The sequence below is a fragment of the Symphalangus syndactylus genome, chromosome 9, assembly GCF_028878055.3.
Source record: "Symphalangus syndactylus isolate Jambi chromosome 9, NHGRI_mSymSyn1-v2.1_pri, whole genome shotgun sequence".
NCBI classification, from domain to species: domain Eukaryota; kingdom Metazoa; phylum Chordata; class Mammalia; order Primates; family Hylobatidae; genus Symphalangus; species Symphalangus syndactylus.
This window is the reverse complement of record NC_072431.2, coordinates 133,969,216-133,992,465: the sequence shown is the minus strand read 5'-3', so window position 1 is coordinate 133,992,465 and position 23,250 is coordinate 133,969,216. Positions and strand designations below refer to the sequence as shown.

The following is a 23,250-nucleotide window of genomic DNA, read 5'->3' as shown; positions in this document are numbered from 1 at the left end:
GTAATAATGTCAAGTTGTTTCAGTATTAATGACACTAAATTTGATCACTTATGGTGACAATAGCCATATCTCTCTTAATAGAGATTTGCGTTGGAGTTAGTAAGTCCTGTCTTTTTAATGAAAATATATTTTTCTGTTACACTGGGCTGGTGAAAAATGGAAGGAAAAGTAGTTCAAAGAATACAGACACTATAGAATACCTAAAAGATTGTCAGACTTTTATTAGTAGTAACTTAGCACCTACTTCTTATATTTAAAATATGGTCTCCTCACTAACATTTTAAAGCTCAGCAACCCAGGGTTAGCAGTTGACAGTTGTCAGATGCAAAGCAAAAACAAACACCTGCTACCTACTTAGTGCTGTCTCCCAGCAAGAGATGATATATTTAGGCAGATAGTCTGGAGAGAAATCTTTTTCAGATATTTGGCTTCTGGGTATGATTGAATGACAGATCACATTTTCCCTCCCACCTGATACAGCCAAGAAAATGGACAAAAATATGAAAGAGCTGTTTTGAATTCAAAACACGAACATAAGATAACAAGGGACAGTGATTTCTGAAAGATGAGAAACAAAATTATCTCTCTGTAACTGCCCTTAGTTTTTATTATTATGAGTGTTTGTAGGCTGCAGCACAGGATTGGGGAGGTACATCCTGAGCTGAGATAAGCACATGGAAATCAGAGAATCTGGGAAAACCAAGGCAGCTAGAGTTCATAATATAGACACCAAAGAGGTGGCACAAAGAGATAACTTCAGAGAGCTGTAGAGGGTCTCTCTTGAATATTAAACTGAGACATGGAAGATACTAGAAAAAGACTGAAATTAAACTTCTAGAGTTGAAAACTATGATGTCTGAGATGAAAAATATACTGTATGGAACTAACAACAGATTAGACATTGCAGAAGGGAAGATTAATGAACTTGAAAAACAGAAATCCAAAATGGAACACAGAAAGAAAAAAAAAACAACAACAGAGTATCAGTAAGCTGTGGGACAACTTTAAGGAGCCTACCATCGCAGGTCTTTTAGTTAGTCCCAGTTCTAATCCTTGAGAAGAGGTAGGACCTGGATAGAAATGGATCAAAGCTGCTGCGAAGAAACCATCTGATTTCTCCTACCACAAAAAAAACAATTTGGCAGTCATAAACCAGTGTTATCCTATTATGTGCAAAAGCATTCTTAGATTAAAAAGTATCTTTAAGAACAACATTTGTTTCTGTTTCTCACTATAAGTGTTGCCTAAGTAATTTAAAGCAGGAGCCACATTTTCAAATGCTGAATGTGCATTAAATTTTTGAACTGAGAATATACCATAAGCAGAAATGAGACTTTTCTGTTATTATTGTAGTTCAATTTTGAAATGTAGCTTAGAAGTATTATAGAGATTTTGCTTTTGGCTTCAGGCCCTTCATAAATTTGACCCTTGTGAAGATGTTTTAAATTAAGTAATTATATATACCATATACACAAAAAAGCATATATATTTTTAAAATAAAATATTTATAAATTACCATCCAACGTAAGAAATAACACATCACCAGTGCTGATGAAGCCTCCTGTTTACCCCCTCTTCTTTGATACTCCCCCTTCTTCACCAGAGTATCACTAATCTGAAATTTGTATACATTAACTCTTTGTTGTATTTTTACCACAAATATATTTACTATTAATACTGTATATCTACTATATATATATCAAATATGTATGTTTATATTTGCTATGCTTTTACACACACACTTATGTGTGTGTATATATATATATTTTATATCTTAGATGTATATACTGTTGACCATTGAACAGCCCAGGGGTTAGAGGTACCAACCCCCCAACACAGTTGAAAAATTTATGTGTAACTTTTGACTCGCCCAAGACTTTTAACTACTAATAGCATGACTGGAAACCTTACTGGCAATATAGTCAATTAACACATACTTTTTATGTTACATATATTAATATTATATATTGTATTCCTACAATAAAGTAAGCTAGAGAAAAGATTATTAAGAAATAATGTATTTACTATTGATTAAGTGGAAGTGGATCATCTTAAAAGTCTTCATTGTCACTATGTTCATGTTGAGTAGGCTTGAGGAAGAGGAAAAGGAGGTATGTCAGGGGTGGCAGAGGCAGAAGAAAATACATGTATAAGTGGGCCCATGCTGTTCAGATCCATGTTGTTCAAGGGTTAACTATATTCGCTATCCATGTGGCTAAAGTTCATTCATTTTCAGTGCTATGTGGTATAGTATTATATTGCTACACCATATGTACTATAGCCAAATAAAAGTTCATTTTTTTCCTCATGTTGCTAGATAGGCTATTTCCTTTTTTAAAAATTATCACAATAGTACAGTGGACATTGTACATATTTCTAGTAAACACTAGACAATAATTTCTGGGATCTATCTGGAAGTGAAATTGCTAGATTAGAATATGCCTCTGTTCAAATTTATGAGATGACTGTAACTTATTGACAGAATGGTTTTGTTTTAGTTTACACTCCTACCAGCAGAACATGAGTTCTATAATGCTTTTTCTATTTGTATTTGTCTTTTTTCACTAAAAGTTTTTCATTGTTGTTTTCACAGTGGTTCTGTGCAGGTCTATACAATAGATAACAGCACTGGAGCCATGCTGCTATCTCATAAATTAGAGCTAACAGCAAAACAGTATCCTGGTGAGTCCTTTTTTTTTTTTTTAAACATTTTTAATGTGCTGGTAATGCCATGTGTAGCAGATGCTGATTTTAAGTTAAACAATACATGTCATGCTATAGGTCAAATATTGGGGCTCTGGGTGTGTAAACTGGCTCAAGTCTGGAAATTGATTGAGGGGCCATGATTCTGTTGTAATAATTCAAGTTAGTGTTTTGTCCATTCGACCTAGAAGTTTTCTGCTTGTATAAATTAAGTGGGAATGCAGTAGGCTTCCTTCCAGGAACACCATAATTAATTAGCCAATGCCCGAGTTCCACACAAGTCAGACTATTCTGATTGCCGCTTTGCTTCTGCTGTCCATTACAGTAGCTACACCCACCTTGCCTTTGATAGTTGAGTGCCGCCACTTGGCCCCTGCTGCCCCGGGATCCAGTTATTCCTGTTGTATTTAAATTTTGTAGTTGAGTGACTGAGGTTCCCACTTTTAGATCTGACATACAGAGAAGTGCAATTATAGGGTTCTTCAAAGATGTAGCTGCTGCCCTTAAAAATCTGTTTTGCAAGGCATCAGTCAAGGGTATATCTTCTGGACCCTCCCAGCTGGGATGAGTAGGTCTAAAGTGACTAATCCACTCCACCTTCTGAATCTCCCTAAGCCTTTGGATCCCTTCCTCTACATTAAACCAAGGGAGATCAGGCATTTGCAGCTCACTCACAGTGGGCCATCTTTTAATCCATATTTCAGCTAACCACAAAAATAAACTATTAGAACCTTTTTTAACTCCCCGAGCTGCAGCTTTAAATGCGGAGTCCCTACTTAGTGGGCCCAAATCAATAAATTAAGCCTGATCCAACTCTGTGTTCCTTCCATCATTATGCCACACCCTTAATATCCATTCTGATGCCTGTTCTCCAGATTTCTGTTTATATAAATTAGAAAACTCAAGCAGTTCCCATAGTGCACCTCCTCATGGGTCATACTCTCAACCCCACCTCTAGAGGCCTGCCAGGACTTTATTTATAGGTCTAGAAGCAAACAGAGGTGTTGGGGGTGGCTCCTGAGGAGAATCAACATTATCTTGCCTGGCAACTGCTTCAGGGGAGGGCATCACTCTTGCCTCATGCAGCACAGGGTTTATCTCCTCAGATAAAGGTGGAAGGGCTAATGGCAGCATGGGTCCAGGAGGGGATGTTGCCACTATTGGGGATGGGGAAAGCTGTTTCTTCTGGCAAAAAAAAGGTTCACCGGAGTTTACAAACTCAGTGAATCTAGCTTCATCAGGGTCCTCCCACACATCCCCTTTCCCAGTTGCAGGGTCCCATCCTTTTCCAATCAATGCCTTCACTTTAACAGTAGACACCTGGTGAGGCTGTGCATGCACCTTTTGTTGCAGATCAGCCACTCAAATGATAAGAGCTTGTCTCTGTGTTTCCACAATTTTAGCTCTGTATCTATAGGAGATAAAACCCTCACTCAGGGCAATCTTAGCAGATCTGAGGCTCAGTATCTGCTTCTGAGGGATAGAATCCCTGTGTTCATCATTTTCTTTCATCACCTTGTTCACTGAACTTAGGAGCAACCAACTAGCTTCATTATGTTCCTTGGTTCTCCACATATGGTCAGAGGTGTTATGTATAGAGTCACTAAACTCCTTGCCTCTCACAAGCAATGAATCAGGAGTGCCAAATGCATTTCTTTTGCGTAACTCTATATGAACAGTTCATGTCAAGGACTATCAATGTTCTCCGGACTATTAGAAATAGAGTCCTTAGCATTTTGGAGTCTAATGATATTAGGCAGCCAACTCTAGAAACCCCAAAACCAATAAAGGAACTCCATCCTTAATATTCTGTTCCTCCAGAATCACTCCTCGTACCAATATCTGTGTTAGTAAGGGTCCTCTAGGGGACAGAACTAATAGAATAGATACATACATATTTATAAAGGGGAGTTTATTAAGTATTAATAAATGATCACATGATTACAAGGTCCCACAATAGGCCATCTGCAGCCTGAGGAGCAAGGGGAGCCAGTCCAAGTTCCAAAACTGAAGAACTTGGAGTCTGATATTTGAGGGCAGGAAGCATCCAGCACACGAGAAAGATGTAGGCTGGGGGGCTAGTCCCATCTCTATATTCACATTTTTCTGCCTGCTTATATTCTAGCCGCACTGGCAGCTGATTAGATTGTGCCCACCCAGATTAAGGGTGGGTCTGCCTTTTCCAGCCCACTGACTCAAATGTTAATCTCTTTTGGCAGCACCCTCACAGACACACCCAGGATTAATACTTTGTATCCTTCAATTCAGACAAGTTGACACTCAGTGTTAACCATCACAATTAGGATATTTAACTATTCATGTTGACTTAGTGTTACTCACATTTATACAAGTATTTTTACCCACCATATCTTTTTTTTTTTTTTTTTTTTTTTGAGATGGAGTCTCGCTGTCGCCCAGGTTGGAGTGCAGTGGCGCGATTTCAGCTCACTGCAGGCTCCGCCCCCCAGGGTTCACGCCATTCTCCTGCCTCAGCCTCCCGAGTAGCTGGGACTACAGGCGCCTGCCACCTCGCCCAGCTAATTTTTTGTATTTTTAGTAGAGACGGGGTTTCACCGTGTTAGCCAGGATGGTCTCGATCTCCTGACCTCGTGATCCACCCGCCTCGGCCTCCGAAGTGCTGGGATTACAGGCATGAGCCACCGCACCCGGCCTTGCCCACCATATATTTTACCAACTCATACCTTCTTCTTGAGACCATTTTCTGCCTGAAAAACCTCCCATACATCCCTTGGAATTTCTTTTAATGAAGTTTTTTGAAGGTAAACTCTACTTTGGGGGAGTCTGAAATGTACTTATTTTGCCCCTGTGATTTAATTGTAGTTTAACTTGGTATGCTGTTTTGGATTGGCAGTTATTTTCTTTTTATACGTTGAAGAATTTGTTCTAGTGTCATTGGATTTCCATTGCAGCTATTGGGAGGTCATCTGTCAAGTTGTCTTCTCTTTTCAAGAGATTGGTCTTTATAGCTACCTTTCAGATCTTGTCTTTGTTTTTGCCTTTCTGCAGTTTCACTGTGATGTGGAAGGTGAAGAATTTTGTTTGTTTTTCAAATCCTGCTTGAGACTCAGGCTTGCTGGATGAAGATTTATGTCTTTGAACTATTTCTGGAAAATTCTCAACCAATCTTTCTAAATATTGCCTCTCCCCTAATCTCTTTTTCTGGAAGTCAGTTACACGTTATACTTTTTTCCATGTTTCTTAACCTAACTTTAAATTTTTTTTAATTTTGTTTCTCTAGACTGCGTTCTAGAAATTTTTTCTCCATCTGGGTTTGCTGTTCCTCTCCAGTTATGCCTAATATGTTGTTTGATCTGTCCATCAAGTTCTTAATTTCAGTTATTGTATTTTTTATTATTTAAAGGCTTATTTAGCTCTTTTTCCAATCTGTATGCATCCTGCTCCTTGTTTGAGTCTTCTCCTTTATTTCGTTGGCTATAAAAAGTAGTTATTTTGTATTCTGTGTCTGTTAATCCCAAAATCTGAAGCCTTTCTGAGTCTTTCTGCCATTTCTTGATTCTTTGGGTTCTTGCTCATTTGTGTATGTATTTTAGGATTTTTGACGGAGAGCCAATTGTTTTCCTTGAAGCGTATTTTTTTGTGTGTAGCGCTTTGAGAACTGGATAACATTTGAGTTTTTCCAGAGAGGATTTAAATGTCTTTGCTTCCGCTGTTCACTTGGGAGCACTTCATCAATCTGTAACCCTTTGCATTGTATTCTCTGTTTGAACCACATTAAATTGCACAAATTACAAATCACAGTGAGGGTTTGTGGCTTCAGATTATCAAGGGAGTGTTATTTTCCATTCAGTTCCACTGATGAAACATGAAAGTGTTCCTTGCTAATTCTTTTCCTACATGGCAGAGGCTTTTTTCTCATTCTCTCTTATACCATGGATATAGTCCATTGTAGTCCCAGCTTTACATGGGTATCTTTTGTTAGATTACCTGTCTTGGGCAAGCTCTGAGCTTATCTCCTGTTCCTAACATGCTGTGAGTCATCAGAGGTAGAAGTCAGGGTCTCCAGGGTTTGGCAGAAAAATTCAGGGAACAAGCACTTTGTCTCAGTATTTTTGATTGTTTTGAGGATTTAAGTATTCTATTCAACATCTTAGTTTTTTCAGTGTGGAAGTCATTCAGGGTGTCATTTGCTGTACTTCCAGAAATAGAAATTTGCTCCTTACGTTTTTTTAATCATTCTTACTGTGTAGCTTTTTTTAAGGCCTGCATACTTTTTTTTCTAAAGACAGCTTTTACTGTAACCTTATCCCTGTTTTACAGAAACTGATTTATACAAAGCCAAAGACTTTTAAGATTACACAGTTATAAGTTAATCAAGCTGATAGTGACTAGAAACAGTTTTCACTTTTTACCAATCACCTGTGCACTGAGTTTGTTCTGCTTAGATCAGGACAAAACTAATGGCGTTACTAATTTTAAGTAGTCCTAAATGAGCAGGATTTATTTTTTGAAGCAGTCATACCTTTCTACTCATTTAGATTTGAAAATAGAGATTGTATTTAAAAAAAAAGTATTTCTGAAGCAACTATGTATTTTTAACTCTTCTCACTATTTCCTAACAGACATTTGGAATAAAACAGGAGCTGTTAAATTGATGAGATGGTCTCCTGACAATAGTGTTGTAATAGTGACCTGGGAATATGGAGGCCTTTCTTTATGGAGTGTGTTTGGAGCACAGCTGATTTGTACACTTGGAGGAGATTTTGCGTAAGTCAAAAAAGACAATTTTTAGATAAAATAACTCCATTATTTCTCACAGTGCATGCATACAAAAACCTTGTGTCAGAACTTCCCTTTTTGCCTTGACTCTTACCTTAAAACAATTTGCAAAGTTCATACTCTGTTCGAATATACTGATTCTCTGAACACTCATTTTTTTAAAAATGTACATCTCATTCCATAAAAATGTATTTATTTATTGAACCCCTCTTGTATATCGGACAGCATGTTAGACACAAAGCAGAATCAGACATGGTTCTGCTTTTAGGTAGTTTATAATGTAATGAGGGTGGTAAGGCATGTACATAAATAGTAGAAAGTTACGTTATCTCATTGGGTTAATGTAGGTTAGCCCAGTGATTGATTGGAGTAGGTTGGTATCTCTGCCCACTTCATATACTACCCTGAACCTCAGTTCTGATGAAATGAGCACACCTTTAAAAGCTGCATAAAACTCTGGCAACAAGTCACTTGGACCTCGGAAAATGTGGCTGAGAGATATATACACCTAGGTGTATTAACCCACAGTTTTGTGTTTCATGCATTATTATGTATTTCTATTTTGAAGGAGCAAAATCCGTTTGACTTTTTAAAAAACACTAAATTTTATGTGTATTATATGTAATTGGAAGGCTGTATTATATTTAGTTTCTATTCTGTTTCAGTTATAGGTCTGATGGCACCAAAAAAGATCCCCTTAAGATCAACTCTATGGTAAGTACTTTCTATAAAAAATTGGCATGGTATTAAAAAAACTTGGATTTTTCTTCCTTTTTTTCACTCATTTTTATTTATTTAATTTTTTGAGACAGGGTCTTGCGCTGTCACCCAGGTTGGAGAGCAGTGGCAGATCATAGCTCACCGCAGCCTCTCTAAGCAATCCTCCTGCCTCAAGCTTCCAAGTAGCTGAGACTCTAGGCACGCCACTATCCACACCCGGTTTAATTTTTTTGATTTTTAGTAGAGACAGGGTCTTGCCATGTTGCCCAGGCTGGCCCCCTTTTTTCACTCATGTTGATCTGATAAATCACAAAACTATTTTAGTCTCAGCAGACTCTTCCTTATACAGTTCTTGCTTGATGAAAGTCTTTTTTTTTTTTTTTTTTAATTGGAAGGCTGCCTGATTTTTAGTATTTGCGTTTTGTTTAGATGTGGCCAGCAAACCCCTGTCATCTTTATGATGATAATGACTGTTCAGATGAGGCCTTTTTTGTATGTGTCTTCTCATGGCCTGCTTGCTTTTAACATGAGGTGAAATGCTCATTGGGCATTTTTCCTGGAGGACATGCACTTGTGCATTACTTGAGGAGATCTGTATCTATGTATCTATATATATGTATACAGTGCCTTGAGCATATTTTTAAAACTTTACATAGATGTATGTCAAAGAGGATTATAGTCACTGTTGTAAACAATACAGGTTGAGTATCCCTTAACCAAAGTGCTTGGAACCAGAAGTGTTTCAGATTTTGGAACTTTTTGGATTTTGGAATATTTGCAAATACATTCTCGGGGATGGGACTCAAGTCTAAACACAGAATTCACTTATGTTTTATATATACCTTATGCACATAGACTGAAGCTAATGCAATGAATTTGTAATAATTTTGTACATAAAACACAATTTTGACTGCAGCTCATCACATGAAGTCAGGTGTGGAATTTTTTACTGTGGTGTCATATCAGCCCTCAAAAAGTTTCAGCTATTGGAGCATTTCAGATTTTTGGATTAGGGAGGCTCAACCTGTATTTTTGTTTTTTACCTATTTTCAAGAGTTTCTGTAGAAAACAGAGATAAAACCCCTGTCTTTACATACAAGTTTTTCTTGCTATAGACCCTCTGCATACCATCCTTTTTAAATTAGTGACTATGCGGCTTGTCGCTTCTCTTCTCTCTTGCTCCACAGAGGAAGACATTCTTCTGATCTTGAGTTTCTTGTAGAATTAAAACCACCATGGTTGCCTAGGATAGTGGTTCCCAACCTTTCACCACCAAGGACCCCTTCTGATGTCTTTTCCCATCTCCATAGTTTAAAATAAGTTTTCAGCCACACATTTCTATAAATACCAATCAGTGCTTCTGAATGGCATGCAAGAACCAGTGTTATCTGTCTCACTAAGTTGATATTTTAACCACAAACTAAGAATCTAAGCATTTTAGTTAAAACTTAGGCAGCTTTATCATAGGAAAACATAAAAGTTCTATTAAACTTTAGAAATTTTGCAACAATTCATGGGCTACCCCTGCCCCTTTACCATTTTCTTGGCTTGAAGATTGAGAATCACTAATCTTTAAAAATACTATCATGGAGTCTAGTTACAGAATATTAAAACTGAATGGTTCTGGAGAAAATTTATTTGAACCTTCTCATTTTACAGAGGAAGAAACTTATATCCTGAGAAACCAGACAGCTTGGCCAAGGTAATATATATAAAAAGCCAAGCTATAATGAAAACTCTAGTCTCACAGCTTCCAATCCAATGTTTTTTGCTCCATACAAAACTGCATCTGTTGTAGGGGCTTCTTTGCCAGGCTTCTACTGGGTAACCTGGGATGTCTTCTGTAAGGAATTTCTTTGTATTTGAGAGGCAGCTAAATTAAAGCAATGGAGAAGTTACAGAGCACCATAGGTATTTTTAGGATTAAGACCCTGAAATTGGCATTAAGAATGGTAGGTAATGTTTTCACTTTTGTAGATAGAGAGCAGTGATGGTGGTTTCCTCTGGAGTTAGTTAAGAGGTAACTGAAGGTGTGATTCTTGTCTGTGTTATCACGGTTTCTCCAACCTTCAGAAATCATTAATAATGCTATCATTGGCTATTTCAGAATTTGAATAATTGAAGCTAGAAAGGGATACAAAAGCCTTTTATTGCTCTGACTTTTTTTCTCCCTCTTCTTCTCTCTAAGAGCTGGGGTGCAGAAGGCTATCACCTATGGGTTATCAGCGGATTTGGTTCTCAAAACACTGAAATTGAGTCTGACCTCAGGAGTGTAGTTAAACAGCCCAGCATCCTGTTATTTCAGTTTATTAAGAGTGTACTCACTGTAAACCCTTGTATGGTAAGTATATTTAAAGCTCTGATTTTTTAGTGTCTTTTATGTTAGAAGTTCAGACCCTTCTTTATGACATATGTATGGTGTATACTTCTAAAATTGGCATATTATCTTCTTTTCTATGATTCTTGTGTTTCTTTTTAATTTATATTAAATTTATGCCAAAATTTTATTTCTCAACGGGTTGTGTTTCTTTGGTCTTATTTTTTTAAAAGGGTCATAAGCAATTTGACAGAAAGCAATGTTTATATATTTATTTAAATAATTTGAGTAATTTAGTCTTTATCTGAATAGCATTTCCCAAAGTGTGCTCCTCCAGGCACTACTTATGAGAGATATTAGTAGCAGTTCCACAGGATTTTTTAAAAGTTTTGTTTCCATATAAGTGTCAAATATTTAAGGTAAATCAAAATTGTAGAGATTTATTGTAGGGCTCCAGAGTCTTAAATATGCTAATGTGCATCATGAAAATCCAGGAGGTGGTATATAAAAAACAGTGTTCCCCATGCTTATTTAACTGTGAATTTTTAAGAAACAGCTTGAAGAAAGTATGTCTGAGGACTTGCTTTTAGAAACACCGCCCCAAACACTGCCTCTTGTATTTTTATCTGAAGTAGTGTATACTAATATTATTATATATTGCTAGTATACAGTAATGGTATATATTACATGTTAGAAATGTGTATCTTAATACCTACCATCAGTGGCTTTTTAATGGATATTTGGTACAACAAATTTCTAACTAAAATTTACAACACATCCAGAAAAAATCTGAAAATAGCCTAAATCTCAAATCCATTATTCCACTTGAAGATTAAGGATCCCCAGAAAAGAAGAAAGCATTTCTCCCTCCCCTTCCCCATCCCAAATAATTATTTAAAAGCACCCTTGAGTTTTATGTCAAGCCAGCATTTGGACTAAAATGGAAAGGTGACAAGGGTAGGGTACTACTTTGTCTGATTTCAATAGTTAATGAGTCTACTCACCTTTGAGAACACTGGCTTTCTAGATGAAATCTCGTAGTCACTAAGAGCAGTATTCTTTCTAATTGTAACAGTGCATGAGATTATTGTGTAGTCTTTGTCCTCTGTGAAGAAAATCAACATCAAGATACATGTATATTTCCTATAATAAAACTAAATCGATGTGTTATTTTCTCCTGAGTAATATTGAGTTGTTTTTATTTGTTTTCCTCCTTTGCCCTTCTGTTCCTCTTTCCCTCATTTAGAGTAACCAAGAGCAGGTGTTGCTTCAGGGCGAGGATCGCTTGTACTTGAACTGTGGAGAGGCTTCACAAACCCAGAATCCCAGGAGTTCTTCAACACACTCTGAGCATAAGCCCAGTCGAGAAAAGAGCCCATTTGCAGATGGAGGTTTAGAGTCTCAGGGATTAAGCACTTTACTTGGACATCGGCATTGGCATGTTGTACAGGTAAATCTTTAGTTACTGATTACGAGAGACTTATTGTTTGGTAGGATATCACCTGGAACAGATTATTAAATATTTCATCTGTTAACTTCAGGCAACTGAGAATCCTTTTAACCATTTTGTCATGTCCCTCTTCTGCTTTTCTGTGTTCTTGTCCTCTTGTCTTCTCCCTCCTTTCTTTCCACTTGGCGTAGAGTATATCCCCACCTGCTTCAAGTCCATTAATAATGTCAAGAACTAGAAGTTTATGTTTTGCCTTCTCATTGAGAACTATTTATTTTACTTTCAGCCTCTTTTTTTATATAAATTTAGCTCTACGGATTTGCACAGGCAAAGCAAAGTGTAATAATCTCGTGGAAAGTGGCAACATCAGCTAGTACTCTGTACAGCTGACTTTACAGCCCTAATGGGGCCACGTTGAGGTTGATCACGTGACTTTGGACCCAAATTGCAGACTTGTGATCAGTAGAGAGCTTTATTGTTAATACTTTTATTAGCTAAACTTATTCCAAATTATTTATTCATTCTGATATCACTTTTAAATTAACAGTGTCTTACAGTAATTCTGATAAACTGACATTTAACATGGAAATTAATTCTGAATTTTGATACCAAGTAAAATTATTTTGGGGAAACCACTCAGTTGAAGTTTCTTAAAAGAAACTTGCATACATAATTTCAGTCTTCCGAGTGTTTTCTTTCCCTTTTTGATAGGAAAATATTTTATGTACATCAAAGCCCACTCTTACTTTCTTTTAGTCAGTTTCTATTTTCTTTGCCTTACTTTGACTCTCTATATGTTTACCCTACTAGCCTACTTCAGCTCCCATGTTATTTTCAGTTGACCTTGAATGAAGATAATGAGAGACAAAAAAATGGTCATGTGAAAGGTTGAAGGATTATCTCCTACATTGACATGTGGTATACACTAAAAGAAAATGTACTTAACTTACATTAATAAATTCATAGAATCAAACAATATACATACCATTTTATAATTAGTAACAATTTTTAAATAAAACTGCACTAGCTACTTCCTTGACTAAAATTTTCCACTGCTCCCTTCTCTCCTATAGCCATTTCTCTGCTATTTTCATTTCCCCATACTTTGAACTATTCATTCTACACTGACCTAGCGTCAATGCCAGTTCTGCCTAGCCAGGTCTGTGTTACCAGAGAGCCAAGTAGAGCAGAGGATCAAAGAAGGTAGGTCTGGAACTAAAAAATCGATCAGGCAATAACAAAAATTGAATTTCCTTCCAGCTCAAAAACTCAGTGATTCTGTGATTCTCAAGCACCTATGAAGTATCCCGTATAAGAGAAACATTTTAACACTGATTTTAGGACTTTGGGTACTAGCAAGATTCCAGTGTTACTCTGTTCTTTAGATAGCTAAAGATATTTAGACAGATGAACTTTTAAAACTTGAGTTTACCTAGTTTATCAGTTTCCTTAAAAATAACATAAATAATGCCACATTAATTGTTTTGTACTGCTGAAACAATTATAATGGGCTCATAGAATTTTTCAAGCTGGAAGGACCTTAGAGATCATAAAGTCCAACTGGATTTGATGCATGAGGAAACTGAGGATCAGAGAAGTTATATGACTTGTCCAGTTCACCCAGCAGGGTAGTGGCAGACTTATCTTTATCATGACTCTACGTTAAAGTAAAAATCTAATGTATTTTAAAACCGAGGTACTGAGTATTAAATCACATAATACACTACTGACCTTGAGCTAACACTTAGAATTTGCCTATTTGGCGGTTTGTACTTGGAGTTGCGCTATATTTTGCTGGCACTCAAGCTATGTGATCCAGTGCAGTTGTGGTGGTGTATTGGGCAGTATGCAGTGTCTGTATAATGTTAAACTTTTACATTCTAGGCTATTTAGCCATTTATGATGACTCCCTGAAGAAACATAGTTGCCTGGTTTAATTCACCCTACAATAGTATCCGTTTTTCTAAGACAAGTGACCACATCCTCTGTCAAAGTTGATTTTGTTTGCGTGATTTATTCTTTGTATACTTCTTGTATAGCTTAGATAAACTCCAACTAATTCTGCTGCTTGTCCTGTTTCTCATTTAGAGTACTAGTTTTTTGTTTGTTTGTTTGTTTGTTTGTTTGTTTAAACCTGCTACCTTATACTCCTTAGCTTCCAGATTGGAAGATTCTATGTTACTTATGATTTTTCTTTAACTAAAACAAAACAAATACATACTTGTCAGAAGCAGGATTGGTAGCTGGCAGTAAAGGTGGTGCTTTTTTTTTTTTTTTCTTTGAGATCGAGTTTTGTTCTTTGTTGCTCAGGCTGGAGTGCAGTGGCGTGATCTCAGCTCACTGCAACCTCCAGCTCCAGGGTTCAAGTGATTCTGCTGTCTCAGCCTCCCGAGTAGCTGGGATTACAGACACCTGCCACTATGCCCGGCTAATTTTTGTATTTTTAGTAGAGATGGGGTTTCACCGTGTTGGCCAGGCTGGTCTCGAACTCCTGACCTCGTGATCCACCTGCCTCAGCCTCCCAAAGTACTGGGATTACTGGCTTGAGCCACTGCACCCAGCCAAAGCAAGCACCAGCAAGCACCAGCCAAGGTGCTTTTTAAAAAGTTTTTTCTTACCTATAAGTTTTAAAACTTTTGAAGTCAATTGTTGACATATGGAGCACAAACTATTGAAATTTTACAAAACACAAACCTTCTAGTTTTAGGCCGTGTTCCTTCTAAGACTGCCATTTATTTTAATACTCAGTATTTTGTATGATGTAAACATTTACTTCGGAAAGGTACATAAATCTATTATCCAGTGTTCTGAGGGTGTTGGTTTGATGGTTAGCTTGGCTATTTAGAAAGAATAAGCTTCACAAAATGTGGGAGATAAGCACCTACAGGGTATCAGGCACTATGTTAGGGATTTCAACAGAGTATTTAAAGGCTCTTTCATTCATAAATTATTTGCTGTCTTCCTACAGTATGTATCAAGTGTAACAGGTATTTGGCACAGAACAAATCTGCTAGGAGGATGGCTCCCACAGTCTCACTAGTTATGGACAAAACTAATCTAGGCAGGAGACAGAGTTTTAGCAGAGTTACTTTAAAATTTAAAAATCATAATAACAAATGAGGGCAGATTCAGTTTCTTTAAGAGAAACTGAAACATTCTAAGATAAGGGTAGAGTTTCTGTACCTTAGCAGTCAGTTTTCCAGTGATGTGGCATGACTTTAGTGCCCTGAGTGTGCTTTCATGACCTATTTTTTTTCTCACTGATTAGCTGCCTCTTCCTTACTTCTGCCATTCCCTGTTGTCAAGTATTAGAGGTAGAGCTCAGAGTTCAGATGACACATAGATCAATAAAGTTGACCTACTGGAGAAAATACCTAGTATCTTTAGACACAAAACTGCATGAAAAATAAAGCTTCATTCTAAACTTAACACCTTAAGTTTTTAAAATAAATCATTTGTGGCACTTCATAGATTTTTATAGAATAAAGAATAAATTGTTTTATAGATATTGATCATAGTGTGATCATTTGATAAGATTTAACTTTGGTTCCCAGTATTAGAAACTCTTTGTGTTAGAATCCACTTTTGCAGTAAGATCCCAGCCCCTCCATTACCCACCCACACATTTCATAAGTACTCATGAGACACCAAGGTTTGAGGGAGGTAAGGATTCCTTTTAGTGCAATGGGTGATTGGCACAGTTATACTCAGGTACATCCTCCTGCTGTGAGTGACTGCTGAAAAAAGTTGAAAATGCTTTCAACTTTTATTTCACCACCCAATCATTACCTTAAGTGTACCATTATTCTGAACTGATTTTACCCATCATAGTGATTTTTTTGGGGGTCGGGGGGCAGGGAGACAGAGTCTCGCTCTGTTGCCCAGGCTGGAGTGCAGTGGCGCAATCTCGGCTCACTGCAACCTCCGCCTCCTGGGTTCAAGTGATTCTCCTGCCTCAGCTTCCCGAGTAGCTGGGATTGCAGGCACCTGCCATCAGGCCCGGCTGATTTTTGTATTTTTAGTAGAGACGGGGTTTCACCATGCTGGCCGGGCTGGTCTCGAACTCCTGACCTCAGGCAGTCTGCCCGCCTCAGCCTCCCAAAGTGCTGGGATTACAGGCATGAGCCACGGTGCCTGGCCCATAGTGAGTTTTATTAATTTATTAAGCTATTGATTTAGTTGTATTTTAAGTTGACTTAAGTCAACTTAATAAGTATAACCAATAATTAGTAAGTAAAGCACTTGATAATAAGTGAAGTGTAACAAATAGTTTTATCAGATTTTATCAAGGTTAATACAGATGTTTAGAGCATATTACTTTTACTTAATTTTTATTCTGTCTTCACATTACACAAACAATCTTACTGGGTTTGATTGCTGTTGACTTAGCTTTTTAATTTGGCATTTAGGTTTTAAATATGTGACAACTTTTCTTAAAGTAAAATGAAAAATAAATTTGAACAAATCGAAGCTTTTCTTATTCCAAGAACAGAAGACTCCTTTTTTGTTCGGTTCTGTTAATTCTCGCCCCACTCCAACGTGTTCATGAAAAGTAATCAGCAGGCTAGAGAGATCAGTCTCGTTAAAACGAAAATTTACTTTATCTACATTGATATCCCATGTCAATTATTTAAATTGAAAGGTGTTGTTAGGGTGATAGAAAGACACCATGTTCAAAGATATAAGACAGACAACGTGGAAAAATTAACCCCTTTTCTTGCAGATAGAGTATTTGTAATATATTAAAAGTTCTTGTAGATAAGTAAGACAAATACCCCAATAGAAAAATAATAGCTTACATACACTCTTTCATGTGTGTGTGTGTATATATATATATATATATATATATATGTTTGTTCAGAGATAGAATAAAAGCTAACCAGTGGTTGTACCTGAGTAACAGAGAATTTCATTTTGTCAATTTTTACATTGTGTAATTTCATAAGCTTTTTTTTTTTTTTTTTTTTTTTTTGGGGAAACGGAGTGTCGCTCTTGTTACCCAGGCTGGAGTGCAGTGGCGCAATCCTGGCTCACTGCAACCTCTGCCTCCTGGGTTCAAGCGATTGTCCTGCCTTAGTCTCCCATGTAGTTGGGACTACAGGCATGCACCACCATGCACAGTTTCGTATTTTTAGTAGAGACGGGATTTCACCACGTTGGTCAGGCTGGTCACAAACTCCTGATCTCAGGTGATCCACCTGCCTTGGCCTCCCAGAGTGCTGGGATTATAGGCGTGAGCAACCGCACCTGGCCTAAGCATTGCTGTTTTAATCAGAAAAGTGTAAAAGTAATAAAAATATTTCCATTAAAAAACAACGTTTTCTGAGGCTGTAATTGTATTAGATTAGGTTGTTTTGGAATGGTTTATATCAGCAAACCCAGACTGTTCATCTGCACAATTCATGGCTGCGCTCACGGGTGCCTTCTCTGAAAATCTCTTGTCAGTCTGTATTTATTGAATTCAATATTTAAAACAAACAGAAACATCATAAGGGGCAAGGGGCAGGGAGAGGAAAGCCTGGTGCCTAGAAACATCAAATAACAGACATAAGATGTAAAACATTGATTCATATACAAATGGTAAATTCCAAGTGCTCTGCTACTAACTAGGGGGCACCTTAAACATTGTTCGGGAAGATGAATCTCATATTGTGATAACTTAGTGCTTTAAGTTTAAATATATTTCATAAGTTTTACCAAACTGATGTGTTATTTTCTATAGATTTCCAGCACCTATCTAGAGAGCAATTGGCCTATACGGGTGAGTTGTTATTTTGTTGGTGTTAACTTTTGTTGACTAGCATTTGCTGCAAGAGGCATTCTGGGAAGAGCCCTTCAGTGGGTGTACTGAGAAAAATAAAACTCTTGATCTATTGTAACATTGCTAGTATATTAACATCTATAATTTTGTCAGATATAACTGTGAATATTTGAACTTTAAAATATTTAATTAGTAAACATTTATTAATAGTCTATTTGCCTGACACAATACTAAGCTCTTTATGCCTAATAAAGTATATAGGTTTGCAAGGAAAAGTTCTTATTTTTTTTTTCTAAACAGTTTTCAGCTATTGATAAGCTTGGACAGAATATTGCTGTGGTTGGCAAGTTTGGTTTTGCACATTACTCTTTACTCACCAAAAAATGGAAACTTTTTGGAAACATTACCCAGGTTAGTCTTTTTTGAGATTAAAAACCTATTTCTCAAAGTATAAGAGAACTACAATATGAAATAGCTATAAAGTTTATCACTAAGTAATTTTGGTTACTTATTAAAAATAAAGAAAATCAGATATAAAAAGTGATATTGAATAATGTCTAAGATTTGATTCTGATAAAATACTTGATATTTGATAAAGGATCTTGTGTTGAAATAGTTGGTTTATTTTTAATTCTTGTTAAGATCGGTAACTGTAATGCCTTAGCCTGAGGATTTATTCTTACATTCCAGCTTGAGTTTATCTAATGTGATCAGAATAGATTTCCACAGAATTTGAGATCATTCCCTGCCTATTCTGTGTGTGATGTATATGGGATAGTGAGTGTGCGTGTGTGTATGTGTATGTGTGTGTACATATGCGCATGCAGTTGGAAGAGAAGGAAATCAGTACTTATTAGGTGCCTATTGTGTGTTAGGCATTTTAAGGCACTTTCATATATGTTATCTTACTCATCTGCATAGCAACCCAGGGAAGGCACTACTGTTACTCATCTTTTGATGTAAACACACACACACACACAAACTAGGATTCAGTTACTCATCTGATAAGTGATTAAGCCAGAATTTACACTAAGCCCTAATGGGTGTTAGAATGATGGTGCTATATAGCTCCCAGTTATTTTTAATGGTATATTTGCCTTCTTAAAGAAATACTTATTTTTATAAATAGGATATGGATCATTATTAATAAAGGCTCTAGAGTTATCATTGGAGAGAGGGGGAGTAGAGCAGAAATAATTTGATCTTTGGCTGGGCGCGGTGGCTTACGCCTATAATCCCAGCACTTTGGGAGGCTGAAGCAGGTGGATCACTTGAGGCCGGGAGTCCAAGACCAGCCTGGCCAACATGGCGAAACCCCATCCCTACAAAACACACAAAATTAGCTAAGTGTATTGGTGCATGCTTGTAATCCCAGCTACTTGGGAGGCAGCTGAGACATGAGAATTGCTTGAACCCAGGAGGCAGAGGTTGCAGGGAGCTGAGATCGAGCCACTGCATTCCAGCATGGGTGACAGAGTGAGACTGTCTCAAAAAATAATAATAATTTGAGCTTTGTCTGGGTAAGAATTTTTATAAATATATTACTTTGTTATAACTTCTGGTAGCATAAGGTAAATTTTTTAAAAATTTTTATTTTAAGGAGCAAAATATGATCGTGACAGGTGGCTTAGCCTGGTGGAATGATTTTATGGTCCTTGCATGTTATAACATAAATGACCGTCAAGAAGAGGTAAGTTTTTTCTCTCAGAAATAACACATTTTTATATTTTAAAGCTATTAAGCATGATTTAATTTTATATAGAAAATAGTCTATTGAAAACTGAACAAAACATTTTATTTTTTAATCAAGAATGTAGCTTCTTTTAGCTAGTGAGACTTTCTTTTCAGGTTATTACTTTAAAAAATTCTTGTGACAATTGAGACTTCTAAGATAATCTTTTCTAAGGATTTCAGCTGTCAGACATTCTCCATGGAGTGTGAAAATAAAGAGTTAAAAGCAAAAAATTTCATGATATAAGAATGGCTGTCCTCAGAGATAGATTTATTTAGTTACTGATTTACAGTAACCCCTCCTTAACTATGGGGGATACATTCCAAGACCATCAGTGGATTCCTGAAACTGTTAATGGTACTGAACCCTATGTAGCACTATCGTTTTTGCTATACATACATACCTATGATAAAGTTTAATTTGTAAGATTAATAATGACTAATAATAAAACAATTATGACAGTATATTGTAATAAAAGTTATTATGAATGTGGTCTCTCAGAATATCTTAGTATACTGTACTCACCTATTTTCAGACCATGGTTGACTGTAGATAACTAAAACTGGAGAGCAAAGCCATGGATAAGAGAGACTACTGTGTCTGGTTTTTTGTTTTGAGAAACAGCTGGTCTCATTATGTATCAGGTCTAAATCTGCAGGTCTAGGCCAGGTGCGGTGGCTCATGCCTGTAATCCAAGCACTTTGGGAGGCTGAGGCGGGTGGATCACCTGAGGTCAGGAGTTCAAGACCAGCCTGGCCAACATAGTGAAACCCCATCTCTACTAAAAATGCAAAAATTAGCCAGGTGTGGTGGCACACCCCTGTAATCCCAGCTACTTGGGAAGCTGAGGTGGCAGAATTGCTTGAACCCGGAAGGCAGAGGGTGCAGTGAGCCGAGTTCATGCCACTGCACTCCAGCCTGGGCAACAGAGTGAGACCCCGTCTTTAAATAAAGCGGCTCTCAAAGGAATATTTTACAATAGTACATTGAGTTTTGATCACTTCATTTTTTGCTTACTCATAGAATGAGCCTAGTCTGCAAAAATATGTAAACATAATCCATTTATTGTTAAAGCTTAGATAGTTCTTTTAACTCCTGTTACTGAAAAAAAAAAAAAGTCAGAAGATAAAAACAGCATGTTTAAAGTATTTGGTCATCCCTAGTAGTTACCTTGTTTTTATAATTTTCTTTATTTTTGTTTTCTTCAGCTTAGAGTATACCTGCGAACATCAAATCTGGACAATGCCTTTGCTCATGTCACCAAAGCACAAGCAGAAACATTACTGCTTAGTGTCTTCCAGGACATGGTAATAGTATTTAGAGCAGACTGTTCAATATGCCTTTACAGTATTGAAAGAAAATCTGATGGGTAAGTATCCGGCATATGAGAAGTCACTTTTTGCTCCTATTTAATCATGTTTCTCTTTTGTAGTTTTTGTTTTCTCAAAACAGTTATTCCACTTTTATATTCAATCTTGTTTTTGTTAGAAGTAAAAAAAGCAAGGAGTTTTAATTAGTGATATTGATATAATAGCTAAGGAAAAAGAAATATCCTACACTAACTTCTTTAGCTTATCTTCCTGGAGTCATTTGAAAAAAATCGAGTTTGGGATGAGGTAAACCCTTAGATACTAAATTTTTTTCACAACCTTGAAAATAAATGGTTACTGACTCTCCTAGTGCCCTCGATACTTGGTAGGAATTTGAAGGAGTTCTACAACTTTAAGACTGTAGGAAGCATGTCCTTAGCAAACTGACTTATATTTCCACTGAGCTAGATGGCTGTAGTCTGGGGCAGTAAAAAATCAGCAGTGTTGTTGCTGCTGCACATTGCCTTATATTTGTCTTGGCATCTAGTCTACTTGCAACATATTTAGACCACACCTCTTGAGTTCTATTTTTATTCTCGGAGGTTAATTGAAGTATGTATTTACTGAAACAGTACAGTGATTGAGGAGTAATGCAAGATAAAAATTAAGACATCTCACTAGCCTCAGTGATTGAACCATCATTCTTTCTCAACCAACTAGTTTTTTCCACTTAAATATTTGTATTCTTATGGCTTCTTCCCTAGTTTTCGTCTTCCCTCCTATTTGTTACTCCCTTTCTTTCTCTCTCATCCCCATGTATGTTCTCTGGTTCCCCTCAACCTTGCCCACTTCCTGATCGAAGGATATATGGGGAGAAGATGATAGGTAGTAAGACATCTGAGTCTTCCATAAGCATGAAATCTAATACTATTACTAGTGGAAAAGAAAGAAAATCTTATTAGCATTGTTGTTGATGTATATGGGTTTCTTTTGTTTTTACAGTCCAAATACTACTGCTGGTATTCAAGTTCTTCAGGAGGTTTCCATGTCACGCTACATTCCTCACCCTTTCCTGGTGGTATCTGTCACTCTGACATCAGTGAGTACAGAGAATGGAATCACCTTGAAAATGCCACAGCAGGTACCATTCCATTATCAAAAGTCTTTGGAGTTTACATCTCTGTTTTTAGTATTTGAGTCCATATTAGGAAGTATTTGTTCAGCAAATAAATACTAAGTGTCTAAAATGTACCTTATATGAGAATGCTGGGAGGCAGTGGCAAATTAAAAAGACATGGTTTCTGCTCAGGCATTAAATTAAATAATTACATACATAATGAATTGTTCCTCTTATGTGTACCAAAAAGTAGTATACATTACTCTGAGAGCATATAACAAAAATCTATTATAGTCTAAATAATCAGAGATTTCTGTATCATTTAAATTAAAACCAGGAGAATAAGCAGAGATTATCTAAGTTAAGAGGGGATGGATTTTCAGGTGGAAGGAACAGTAGTGCAAAGGCCAATAGACAAGGCAGAACATGACACACTCAGGGAATTGGAAGAATTTTAGAGGGACTGGGACATGGAAAGTGAAAGAGGATATGAGTCTTGTAGATAACATTGATAATTTTAGACTTTAAGTCTGAAGTGTTTTAAGGTAGGTATTATTAGATCTAAGCTTTATAATGTTTACTGTAAGGAGGAAAATGAACTGGAGTAAGACAAAACTACTGTAGGGAGAGCAACTGGGAGGTCATTGTAATGATCTAGGTCAGTGGTGTTCATAGTCTGAACTTGGGCAGTGAAAAAGGATATGGAAAGAAGTAGAATGAGTATAGAATAGCAAGGGCTTTATAATTAGTTAATTATGAGGAAAGAGAAAGTATAATCCCATAGTTTCTGGGTAAAGTAACAGGGTAAGAAGTAGGGCGACCAGGACCCACGTTGCACAACTTTCTATTTCAGTGGTTTCTAAACTTCATGTCAACTGGGAACCTACTGTCAGAGGAAAATTCTATGTAGATTTATTTGTCATCCCTGTTTGGGCAGTGTGTCTTTTACTTCCTATCGAGGCATTTCCATCAAACCTCAACATTCCATAAAATAATTAGAAAACAGACTAGACTAGACTATCCAGTTATGGGGAATTTAATATTACTCATGAATCTAAAATCGATTTTGTTACCTTCTATCCCAGTTATCTATTCTTTGTAAGAAGACATTGTAAAAGCTAACCCCTCTTCCACATGATGACCCCTAAAATAACTGCAGACAGTTATCATTCCTTGGCTTCTCCTTCTCTCCTCAAACCTCTCTGTCTTCTTATCTGCATGCTAAATACTTCCATATCTCCAACTATTTCATGTGATGTTTGTTCTAGACCCCTTAAGCATCTTGGTCTCCCTTTTTTTTTTTTTTCTTCTTTTTTTTGAGATGGAGTCTCACTCTGTCGCCAGGCTGGAGTGCAGTGGTGCAATCTCGGCTCACTGCAACC

At 36.9% G+C, this 23,250-nt stretch overlaps 1 protein-coding gene across 8 annotated transcripts in view; it reads left to right on the top strand.

Moving 5' to 3' along the window:
* The window catches only part of RIC1 (RIC1 homolog, RAB6A GEF complex partner 1), a 154,779-nt gene that overhangs the window by 110,868 nt on the left and 20,661 nt on the right, over positions 1-23,250 (top strand). For 7 of the 8 annotated variants that reach the window (XR_008660246.2, XR_008660244.2, XM_055294302.2 and 4 more), the window contains 10 exons: positions 2,594-2,682; positions 7,305-7,449; positions 8,127-8,175; positions 10,370-10,522; positions 11,745-11,948; positions 17,671-17,709; positions 18,010-18,120; positions 19,310-19,399; positions 20,650-20,810; positions 21,754-21,892. Coding sequence is in view for 6 of the 8 variants with exons in the window: in XM_055294302.2 (XP_055150277.1) it covers positions 2,594-2,682; positions 7,305-7,449; positions 8,127-8,175; positions 10,370-10,522; positions 11,745-11,948; positions 17,671-17,709; positions 18,010-18,120; positions 19,310-19,399; positions 20,650-20,810; positions 21,754-21,892 (1,180 nt within the window). In the remaining 2 variants the exon portion in view is untranslated. The remainder of the gene's footprint in view (positions 1-2,593; positions 2,683-7,304; positions 7,450-8,126; positions 8,176-10,369; positions 10,523-11,744; positions 11,949-17,670; positions 17,710-18,009; positions 18,121-19,309; positions 19,400-20,649; positions 20,811-21,753; positions 21,893-23,250) is intronic. The other variant, XM_055294304.2, reaches the window with a different exon arrangement.